General features: G+C 41.0%; 1 protein-coding gene and 1 pseudogene across 5 annotated transcripts in view; one reads left to right on the top strand and one right to left on the bottom strand.

The window, feature by feature from the left end:
- The window catches only part of LOC103562568 (membrane cofactor protein-like), a 42260-nt gene extending 30450 nt beyond the window's left edge, over nucleotides 1-11810 (bottom strand). For 2 of the 5 annotated variants that reach the window (XM_070591175.1, XM_070591178.1), the window contains exons 1-3: nucleotides 11258-11537; nucleotides 5615-5803; nucleotides 5180-5282 (exon numbers count right to left, since the gene is read on the bottom strand). In XM_070591175.1, coding sequence (XP_070447276.1) covers nucleotides 5180-5282; nucleotides 5615-5803; nucleotides 11258-11378 — 413 coding nt within the window. In that variant the 5' untranslated portion in view covers nucleotides 11379-11537. Of the gene's footprint in view, nucleotides 1-5179; nucleotides 5283-5614; nucleotides 5804-11039 lie in introns of all 5 variants that reach the window. The other 3 variants (XM_070591177.1, XM_070591174.1, XM_070591176.1) reach the window with 3 other exon arrangements.
- LOC139078915 (ubiquitin-ribosomal protein eL40 fusion protein-like) lies at nucleotides 506-893 on the top strand (annotated as a pseudogene).
- Nucleotides 11811-12131: the final 321 nt, after the last annotated feature.

Genomic DNA, 12131 nt, shown 5'->3' with positions numbered 1-12131 from the left:
GGATTTAAAGATTCAGCGCCCTTTGCTATCCCCTTTATTTTTAAGTTTCTCCCCCACAGGAGCCAGGCATTAAAAACTAGGACAATTTCATATGTGAGGAAAATTAGAAAGTGACTATGCACTCCCACGGAAAGGCTCAGAAAAGACTTGAGAAGTCCTTCCAGTTTACACATCAGGCTGATGCTCAGCACGGAGACAATCTACAACAATAAAAAGACAAAACCAATAAAACATCAAGCCTTAGGAAAGTGGGATAATCTTTCCAGAGTTACTGCATTATTAGATTCAACTGTCCAGGTCAACAAAAAATCACAGCACATAGAAAGGAAGAGGAAGTATGGTCCATTCAAAAGAAAAAATAAATCAACAGAAATTGTCCCTGAAAAGACCTCACGGTGGATTTACTAAATAAAGACTTTAAAATACGTGTCTTGCACAGGTGCTCTCGGTGGCAAATTGGAAGTTTCCACTACCACCACCTTCTTTTTCTTCAATGAGGGGCTGAAGAGCAGATGCAGACATGCAGATCTTTATGAAGAGCTGCAGGGCAAGACTATCATTCTTGAGGTTGAGCCTAATGACACCAGTGAGAATGTCAAAACCAAAATCCAAGACAAGAAGGACATCATATCTCAACAATGTCTGACTTTTGCAGGCAAACAGTTAGAGGATAGGCACAGTCTCACAGAGCACAATATTCAGACAGAGTCCACAGTGTACCTGGTGCTTCGCCTGTGGGGTGGCATCATCACGCCTTCCCTCTGCCAGCTCACCCAGAAATACAACTGCTACAGGATGATCCCAAGATTATGCTCGCCTACACCCCTGTGCTGTCCACTGTCACAACACACGGCCACAAGAACCACCTGTGCCCCAGAATGAAGGTCAGATAAGTCCTCTTCACTGGCTCCTCCTTTGCCTGTAGGATGGCCTCCTGACTGAGCCCCAAGGCCCTGGGGTCTCAATAAAATTTGAAAGATAAAAGAAAAACTGTCTTAAAGATGCTCTGAGAACTAACAGAAGAACTGTATAAAGTCAAGAAAACAATGTGTGAACAAAATGCAAATATCAATTAGGTGACAGGAAACCTTAAAGAAACCAGAAGTAAATTATGGAATTGAAAAGTACAATGACTGCAATGAAAAAGTCACTATAGGAATTAAAGGCATATTTGAGCAAGCAGAAGAAAGAACTGCTGAACTTGAAGATACGAGAATGGAAATTACTGAGTCTGAGGAACAGAAAGAAGGACTGAAGAAATATGAACAGAGCCTAAAGGACATGCAGGACACCAAGACACAGATCAACATAAACACTGTGGGACTCTCAGGAGGAGAAAATAGCAAGAAGGGTGCAGAGAGAACAGTTGAGGAAATAATGGCTGAAAATTTCCTAAATTTAATGAAATGCATGAATATAAACATCCAAAAAGCTCAACAAACTCCAAGTAAGATGAACTCAAAGAGACCCACACTAAGACACACAATAACGAAACTTTCAGAAGCCAAAGAGAGAATCTTGAAAGCTTCAAGAGGAAAGTGAATCATCACATCCAAGGGATTTTAAATAAGATTATCAGAAGACTTCTCATCAGAAACTCAGAAGCCATAAGACAGTTGACCAACATACTCAAAGTGCTAAAAGGAAGAGTTGCCCCCAAATCCTCTATCCAGCAAAACTGTCCTTCAAAAGTGAAGGAGAAATTCAGGCATTCACAAAATAAACTGGCAGAGTTAGTGACCACTAGACTTTCCCTGCAAGAAATTTCCAGGGACCCCTGAAAGGTGAAATGAAAGGACTCAACAGTAACTCTAAGCCATTTGGATAAATAAACATCTCACCAATGGTAAACATATGGGCAATTATGAAAGCTAGTATTACTATAATAATGGACTGTTACTGCAAATTTTCTATCTGATTTCAGAGACTAATCTTTTTAAAGAACATAAAGATAATATTAGTGTAGAAGCTAGTATTACCATTATAAGTGTAGAGGCTAGCATGACATCAAAATCGAGAAGGGTTGGGGATGGATCTGTAGAGAAGCAGTTTTTCTAATTTATTGAAGTTAAGTTTGTATAAATTCAAATTAGAGTGTTATAACTATAGGATGTTAAATGTAATCCTCATGGTAACCACAAAGAAAATAGACATCGAAAATACACAAAAGAATTTAAACAGTTCACTACAAAAATCAGCTAAACACAAAAGAAAACAGTAATACAGGAAATGAGGGACAAAAATAAAACCCATAAGGCATATAGAAAAGAAATAGCACAATGACAGAGTAAGTCACTCCTTCTCAGTAACTACATTAAACGTAAATGGATCAAACTCTCCAATCAAATGACAGAGACTAGCAGAATGGATAAAAACACAATTCAACTCTATGCAGTCTACAAGAGACTCACCTGAGATGCAAAGACAAAAACAAGTTGTAAGTGAAAGGATGAAAACAGTTATTCCATGAAAATAGTAACCAAGAGAAAGGAGAGGTGGCTATACTAATATCAGACAAAATAGACTTTAAATCAAAGATAGTTACAAGAGATAAGAAGACTATATATTAATAAAGGTTCAATACTGCAAGAAGATATACCAAGTATAAACATTTATGTACCTAATGACAGCCTATCAAAATATATGAAGCAAAAAGTGACAGAATTCAAGGGATAAATACACACTTCTATGTAATAGGCATATCTACAATAATAGTTAGAGATTTCAAAACCCCATTCACAATAATGAATAGAACTAGACAGAAGATAAATAAGGAAACAGAGGACTTGTACAACACAATAAACTTAGACCTCACAGACACATATAGAGAAGTCTATCCAACAGAATATACAGTCTTCTCAAGTGCACACAGGACATTTTCCAAGACAGACCATATGTTAGGCCACAAATTAATAAAACAAATTAATGTAATTTATAATACAATTAATTATATAATATATAACATATAATACCAAAATAACAACATAATTATGTAGGCCACAAATTAATATTAACCAATAGATTTAAAAATACGGATATTGTACAAAGTCTCTTCTCCAACCAAAATGGGATGAAGTTAGGAACTAATATCAAAGAGAAAAGTGGAAAATTCACAAAATTGTGAAAATTAAATAACAAACTTTTAAACAACCACTGGATCAAAGAAGAAATCACAAGGAAAATTAGAAAATGCTTTGAGATAAATGAAAATGAAAACATAACATATCAAAACTTATGGGATGCAGCAAAGGCAGTGCCAAGGGGGACCATACAGCTATAAATGTTTACATTAAAAAAACCAAGAGATCTGAAATCAACCACCGAACATTACAACTTAAAGAACTAGAAAAAGAAGAACTAAACCCAAAGCTAGCAGAAGGCAATATATAATGAAGATAAGAGCACAAACAAAATAGAGAAGAAAAAAACAACAGAGAATATCAATGAAACCAAAACTTGGTGTTTGAAAAGATCAACAAAATTGACAAGCTTATAGTGAAATGGACTAAGAAAAAAGAGAAGACTAAAATTACTGAAATCAGAAATTAAGTGGGCACATTACTACTAATTCTACAGAAATAAAAAATATGAAGAGAGTACTATGAAAAATTTTATGCCAAAAAACTGAATAGCCTAGATAAAATGGACAAATTCCTAGAAACACAAATCTACCAAGACCAAATCATTAAGAAATAAGTAATCTGAATAAACCTATAACTACTAAGGAGACCCAAACAGTAATCAAAAATCTCCCAATAAAGAAAATCCCTGGGCCTCCAGGTTACACTGGCGAATTCTACCAAATATTTAAAGAAAAACTAATACCAATCCTTACCAAATTTTTCCAAAAATTTGAAGGGAAGAAAGTTTTCCAAACTCATTCTACAAGACCAGCATTACCGTGATACCAAAGCTAGACAAAGACACTACAAGAAAAGAAAGCTACAAACCAATATGCCTGATGAACACTAACGTAAAAATCCTCAACAAAATACTAGCAAACAATTTTGCAGCATATTAAGAGGATTATACATCATGAGCATGTGGGAGTTATTCCTGGAATGGAAACATCCTCAACATAGGAAATTCGATCAATGTAATATGCCTCATCAACAGAATAGAGGAAAAAAACAATATGATCATCTCAATTGCTGCAAAAAAAATGCATTTGACAAAATTCACTATGTTTTTATGATAAGAATACTCAACAAATGGGGAACAGAAGGAAACAACTTCAACATACTAAATGCCATACATGAAAAACCCACAGCAAACATCCTATTCAATGGTGAAAAGCTAAAAGCTTTTCCTCTAAGATGAAGAACAAGGCAAGGATGCCTGCTTTTACCATTTCTAGTCAACATAGTACTGCAAGTTCTAGACAGAGCAATTTGGAAAGAAAAAAAAAAAAAGTCAACCAAATTGCAAAGGAAGCTGTAAAATTATCATTGTCTGCAGATGATATGTTCTCATACGTAAAAAACTCTAAAGATTACATGCACACACAATCTCAAAAAAATCAGAATAAATCAATTCAGCAAAGTAACAGGATACAAAGTTGATATTAAAAAATCAGTTGCATTTCTATAGTGTATTACACTTACCCTCTAAACACACATTTTTCATAAATGCCCAGTATTCCCAATACATACTATTAAAAGAGCCCCATAGAACAAAGGCTATTATTAAGTGCTCAGGACCTCTTTTTGAGATGCTTCATTCCTTCGCAGCAGTCTCAAAGATAAGGTTTTCCAACTAAGACATCTTGATCAACATTATGGTCCCGACTGACGAGGTCAATTTTGGTCTGCTGGCCCCTTCCAGTGTTACCTCAGTCAGTATAAGAGTATCTTTGGATGGCAATTCTACCTCCCATTTCCAGAAGCCCTACTTCAACTCTGAGAGCTGGCCGTTTTAAATAGAGTGCACTCTGTTGGGATAGGCTTATTATTATGATAGTAGTGTACAATTTTGCTTTCCTTCAATTCAAATTTCTTCCTATTAATTACACATCTTTTCAACCTCCATAAAAAGCCCAGGAGTTGTTTGGCTACAAGCACAACTTGTCACATAGAAAGCAAAATGGAATCAACTTTATGGACATGCTTTAGAAAAGAAGCAAGACAAAAATGGACTTCAAAACAGTTACCTTATTTCCTCTAAGGAGCAACTTACTTACCCCTCATTACAAAAATAATGAATCTGTGAACCAAACGTCAAAGTTCCATTAACATATTCTACTTTGCCATTTATGGGGTCTCCTGGATGTGGACATGATTTTCCTAAAAGATAATTTTCAAATTCATTGTTTTATATGAATTTCAAAAGATTTTAATCGAAATCAAAATTCTACATTGTTCTTTGCAATTTGTGGGAATATTATTGACTTTCTTTAACTATGATAAAGCCAAACTTAAGATTCACATTGACCTTGGCAACCAGCTGCCAAGAAAAAGATTCCCTGGAGATTTTTCAAAGCCCTAAAAACTACCTTGCTTTCTAAAACCTACATTCACATGAGAAAATGATCATCTCAGTAGTGGAATGTGTGCTGTAAAATGTGTGAATATCTCTAGAGCAAAAAAAAAACTCAAAAAATGTTTTGTTTACTTACTTGTACAAGCCTCCCGGAGAGGTGTCCATGTGTTATCAGCCTGACAGCGGGCAGAGGTGGGAAGAGGAGGTCTCTTGAGCTTGTAGCCTAGACGACACTCGTATTCTACTGTGGCACCAGGGCTGTAACGGGGTTGAGCGACACCCTTCAGTTTCATAGATTCGTATCTTAGTGGATCACCACAGGCATCTAGAAAAAAGAGAATAAGAACATGAAAATAAAGCATTTCACCTCTTTCACCAGACAGGGCCTGTGGCCTGGCAGCAGGTAAGAAGTACAGAATAAGGGAAAGATTCTTGAAAAGATGTTAAATGACTGTCCATGCTTTTCCCCAACTGGTGGCAGTTGTGGACGATGTGTCCTGCTTGTTTTTAATAACATCTTATTAGCTTTGGTTTCTTGGGGAATAAGCTTAATTTTCACTCATCAGTAAATTGAAGAGACAAAATCAATGTTTTTGGTTTATAATATATTTATAGGTATGCATCCTTCCCCACTTTTTTCTAAATTCATTCCCAAACTCACATCTCCTCAAAGAAGTCTCTATAGTATATACCACTCTGCTGAGATTACCCTCCACAGTTTGAAACACAAACTCATGATCACTTGGCAGTGCAGGCTCAGTCTCCTCTCAGAAGGCGAGCTCCGAGAGCTCAGGGATCACATGTCTTCTTTTTCTACTACACTCTCTACCCAGCGGGTGCTCAACAAATGCTACGCTAAGAGGCAGTGATTAAATAAGCATCATGGATTTCACAGATCAAAATAAAGATGGACTGAAGTCCTTCAAAATGTAAGATATTTCATATCTTTCATATTGGTGAATTGAGAATTTTATAAGTGAATAGAAGCCATTTAAATATCACAGTGTACTATTTTGACAGGCTTACATGAAAAACACTTTGCTTTCATGGACATTATTTTATATAATTCAATCTTCCTTCACTGATCAATGGATCATGCAGTCCCTCAGAAGCACCCTGAGGTAGCTGTTTGTCCAATATATCCCTGTAGTAAAGGTACTACATTGCTACGCTTTTAGATAAATTTTTTACTTTGGATTTATTTTGTAGGGGGGGCCATTTTTTCTACTTAAAATAATGTCACTTCTACTTCAGCAATTTCTTACATTGCAACTACAATAATATTGATATAACAGAGTGACCAATGTTCTTCCAAGTCAGATGCCTGTCAATGGCTCCCCATTCCCCTCAAGATAACGTCTAAGCCCCTTCACATGGCTAACAGTCTTTTAAAATCTGTCACTATCAGGACGCTGTTCACTCTTGCACACTATTCTCAAGCCATATTTGAATTCATGTAGTGTCCATTCAGAGACTTAAATTACATTAGCACTGCAAGCTCCATGCATCACTTTACTTCAACTTTGACCAGGGACCCTGCCATTCCTCCCACCCACTCATCCTTCAGTTTCATCTTAGATGCCACTTCTTCCTTGAAGCTCCTGACATCTCTCAATCAAAAAACTGGGTTAAGTGTTCTCCTGCTGCCCCAACTAACTTCTACCATAGCTCTTTTCATATTGTAATTCTTTATTATTTATACTCCTTGTGAGTCTGTCACCTTCTTGAGAACCATGTCTCGTTCATCACTGCATTTCTAGTACCTAACGCCAGAGCTGAATGATCACTGGAATCAGTTCTATACTTTTTTCTTTTTTTAAAGATTTTATTCTTTTTCCTTTTTCTCCCCAAAGTCCCCCGGTACATAGTTGTATATTCTTCGTGGTGGGTCCTTCTAGTTGTGGCATGTGGGACGCTGCCTCAGCGTGGTTTGATGAGCAGTGCCATGTCCGCGCCCAGGATTTGAACCAACGAAACACTGGGCCGCCTGCAGTGGAGCGCGCGAACTTAACCACTCAGCCACGGGACCAGCCCCTCAGTTCTACACACTTTTAAATCCAAATTCAAATTCTTTACTGTTCAGCCAACTGGTTCCAGAGGTATATGCAAATCATGATTTTTTTTCTTTGCTGACTGTCTGTCTTCAAATTTATTTCACTGATTTAGTTACAGACATTTCCCTTTACCAGAGTTTTTAATTTCTTTCACATCAAAATATTTATGCTTAGTTTATTATTTTATCATGAATCCATTCTTCACTACAGCTATTATATGAAATGGTGTTTTAACATTCTCAAAGGTGAACTCTAAAGATTGTGGGTTATATTTGTTCTATATATTGTGGGTTAATGAAAGATTCCAGTAGTTGGTTCTTACAAGAATAGTGATGATAGTAATAATTTTAGAAAAAGCAAATTTAAGCACTACTTGTGCCAAACATTATTTTAAGTGCTTTTAAACTAACTTAATCTTCATGATCATCCTATGAGTTGAGATTACTCTTCCAAAATAGTTCCAGGTACTATTTGCCCCTCCTTAAGATGAGCAAACTGAAGCATAGTAAGGTGAAGTACTTTGCCCAAGAAACATTCCCAATAGGTAGAAAGACCCAGGAGTGAAGCCAGGCAGCCTGGTTCCACTACGACCACCACTTCCCATCACGGTCTCTCATCTAGAACCCTCGCGTGCTTACACCAAGACACTGTGTCTGCAAGTTAGTCCTCAAGAAATGACCTGCTACTGAGCCTGGGGAAATTAGAGCAACCCTAATGTAGATCTGCGTTGTGCCAAGTCAAACAGAACGGCTCAAGGTGCCCTAAAAGGACAGGTAATAACATCACGCCTGAATTTTATGATGGTGACTGTTCATTCCTGACTATCCTGTTGCTTTTCACAATTTTTCACTCTATGATCTAGTCCTCTCATTGCTCTCGCCTCCTTTGCCCTACTGCTGCCTCACTGGGTAGCTTGGCAGTCCATGAATCCTCGAGCCACGTCACATCTCTGAGCCGTTGCTCACACTGCTCCCTCTGCTCGGAACACCCTTCCTCCCTGCTCAGCAGCAATTCCTGCTCAACGCTTGTCTTCTAGACAAGAAGATAATCATCTTAAAGCTTTATGCACTGGAGAGAGCTGGCCACATAATTTCTCTTGTTGCCTGTCTCCCAGGATTCTGGTAACCTAGCAACTGACCAGACAAAGACTGTTCTCTTTGCATTGTAATATGCAGAATAAGGCCACAAAGTAACTACTGTGTAAGCACTTGTTGATATTGGCTTCTTTACTGGAAAGAAAGAGAAGACCTAAAATAGACAGAAGAAACCACCCATTATGCGAGATTGTGGGTTTGTCCAAAAAAGCAGACTCCTTCTGGAGGAATGAGACTGGTCCCCAAATTCAACAAATGTTCCCTTCTGCGACGTCATACCATTTGGCAACTACCTCTGAGATGACAAACCTCCCAGGCACAACCGTGTCTGCTCACAAAACCTTCTCCTCATCAGCTGCTTCAAAAGTGAAATGTTTATTTTATCCACATCTTCCCCTGCCCAGGATAGTAAGTTCTCATTTTACTTCCTCTAAGTTTCTTACCTCTTTGATTTTACCGTTCAACCTTAACCTTGTTTTTCCTCTTCATTTCTAGTTTTGTTGCCTTCCATGATGCATCCTATTCATTTTAGTGATCTATTTTCCTCTATTTTAAATAGCTTTCAAAGTCTCCTTTAACTTCTAGCTTTAACACTATTCTAAACATTATTCTTCTTAAAAATTCCTTTTGTTTTCTTTTTACTACCACTGTTCCATCCCCCACCCCCTCATATATAGAAATGAACTTGTTAATGATCTGTAACAAGTAAGACTGCAATACCGTGACCCTGGAGAGTCTACAAACAGGGGAAGACACAGCCTCCTGGACCCTCAGCTGTCCTGCCATAGGTTATAGGCACCGCAGGAAGGCCCTCGTAAATACAGCGCCTTGAAGAACCTTCCTCCTGACGCATTTTTTCCAGAGATCTAAGCCCCTGCTGAATAGTATATTTAATTTTCTAGTATTTAATAGTAATACAAGACTGTTGAAATAGATGCAAAAAAAAAAAACAAAAAAACGGGCATTTGGAACCACAAGTGTGACAAGACAGACAAGACCTCTGCATTCTAGTGGGGAGCAAACAGAAAAGAGAGTTTAGGAATGGCGACTACAAGCCAGGGAGGATTTAAGCTGGAGAGTGTATGTGTGTCTACCTGAGACTGGGTGGTCAGGGAAGGTCCATCTGAGGGAGTCACATCTCAACTGACTTTGAAGAATGAGAAAGAGCCAATAATGCAAGAGGCAGGAGGACCATGTTGCAAGGCTGAAGGAATAGCAAGTGCAGAAGCCTCAAAGTGGCAGAGCTGGCCTGTTTGATGAGCAGGAAAGTCTTCCCCACCTCCACTCGTTTGCTAAATGCTGTCAGTCTCAGGCTCCTTTCCTCCAGAGCACTTCTTTTGGGTTATAACGTATTCATTAGCATTATGTTTTCGTTACTGTCTGCCACTCCCAACAACTTTTAGCAAATATTTCTTGATTATCTACTGTGTGCTTGGCACTGGGGATCTAACAGTGAGCAAATACAATCTCTGCTTATATTCGGGTGTGTGTGCAGACAGACAATAAAGATCATGAAAACAGGAATGGTTTGTTATTGCTGAGCAGGGTACGCTCAGGACCAGCACAGGACCTGGCACATGGAAGGCAAATCTTTGTGGAATGAACGCTGCTAAGGAAAGAATGCAGCATACAAACGGTATATGTAACAGGATCCTGAAAATAACTTGGGCAAAGGAACACACGTCAATATGAAGACAGAAGAAATACACCAAAGTATTTAAAACAGTTGTCCTTTGATTTGTATATTTTATACAATAAGTATATCTTTTCCACCAAATATATTTCTAAAGTACTCATTTCCATTCAGTGAAACACGAAACAAATTTAGCTGATGGGCCTTCAGCCATAGTTTTTGAGCTGCAGAGGAAAGCCAAATTCACATTATTTATCGTTCATCTCTTACGATAATCATTTCTCACTACCAATATTTTTCAGGTTACTTCGGGTATCCCCTCCAATATGATCCAACCTAATGAAAAGAAAGGAAGAATGCCAAAAAGCCATTCGGTAATAAAACTGGATACTGTCTGTACTGATTGGGAGCAGGAAGATAACTACATGGGAAAAAAAAAAGCAACAGCCTGCAAACGGATTCTAGTATGATCTTGGACAAGAAGGAGTCTGTCAACGTCAGGTACAAAAGCAGGGCGCGCCTTGCCAAACCCTCGGAACCCCAGGCACCCAGAACCTGCTCTGACCCCAGCGCTACAGGCACACCACGAGCTTCCCAGCCCCCTGACAAAGCGAGCAGCGGGCTTACTTGCTCCACACTCGGCACCGCTGGGCTGGCCACTTGCGTGGAGCACACACCCGACAACACCGCCCGCGGCTTCGCTAGGGACACAGCCTGGCCCGGTCAACACCGGTTCACCCACCCCCCCGCACCGCTCGGTGCCGACCACCAAGCCTTCACCTCCTGCGCTTCGTGGTCCTCACCGCCGGGATCCCTGCTCAGCGCCACCCGGGAGGAAGGCTGGCCACGCACTACCCACTCGGCACGACCCGGGTCGACTCAGCCCCGCGCCACCTGCACGACCCAACGAGCGAAGTTCCCCCGCCTTCGGCTCCGGTCGGCCTGCCTCCGACCCTCTCCCGTTCGCGCTGGAGCGCACGCCCTCTCCAGGCTCCTACCGGAGGACATGGGTAGCAGGAGCACTAGGGCCCCTAAAAGGATCCCAACGGAACACCAAGAAGAGAAGTGGCTCTCGGGGCGACAGAGAGGTGCCCAGCGCCGCGCGCAAGACTCCGTCATTTTCGGGGAGATCCCCCGGATTCCCGAGAGCCGGGCGAACAACCCTTTAGAGTCAGGTCACCAGACGCAACAAACCCCAGACTAGCAGAGCATCTTGAGCCAAACGGCGCTTGGGCGTGGCCTGGGCCGAGCCCAGGGCTTAAGTGACGTGACGCACCTGGGCCGAGGGGGCGGGGCCTCGGCGCGGGGAAGGCGCGTTAGGCCTGGAGAGGACGCCGCGGAACCTGGCTGGGATCTAAGGGACACGCGTCTGCGGGCGGCTCCGGCTCCTCCCGCGTGAGCCTGACCGCTCTCTGGCCGCACCCTCTGCAGACCTGCCCGGGAGACCCGAGGAGGCTTGCGGGAAACGGCTGGGTCACCGCCGCATTCGTAAGCGGTTAACACCCCACGCACGAAGGGCGGAAAGGAAACAAGAGCTGGCGGGTCGTCAGTGGCCCTTTCCCGGATCGCTGGGTCGAAGAATAAAGCGCCTCGACCTGAAAATAGAAACCGGGAGCCCAGGCAGCGGGTCACCGTGGGACCAGCCGCCTCCGGGCTTCAGTTGCCCTGGGGCGCTCCAGGCTGTCAGAACTACCTGGGCCCTCAGTATTCAGCATCAGTCAGGCACAATTAGGGACAATACCTGAGAGCCTTGGTTGAGCCTCTGCTACTGCATCCCGTGCAGGCCTGCTAGAGTTCAAAACCATGAAGACTCGGCCTCTGCACTCGCAACCCCTATCGTGAATTACTCTCCCCCACTGCCTTGAGAGCACG

The sequence above is a fragment of the Equus przewalskii genome, chromosome 23 (assembly GCF_037783145.1).
Source record: "Equus przewalskii isolate Varuska chromosome 23, EquPr2, whole genome shotgun sequence".
NCBI lineage: Eukaryota > Metazoa > Chordata > Mammalia > Perissodactyla > Equidae > Equus > Equus przewalskii.
The sequence above is the reverse complement of the archived record's forward strand: the minus strand, read 5'-3'. Positions and strand labels throughout refer to the sequence as shown.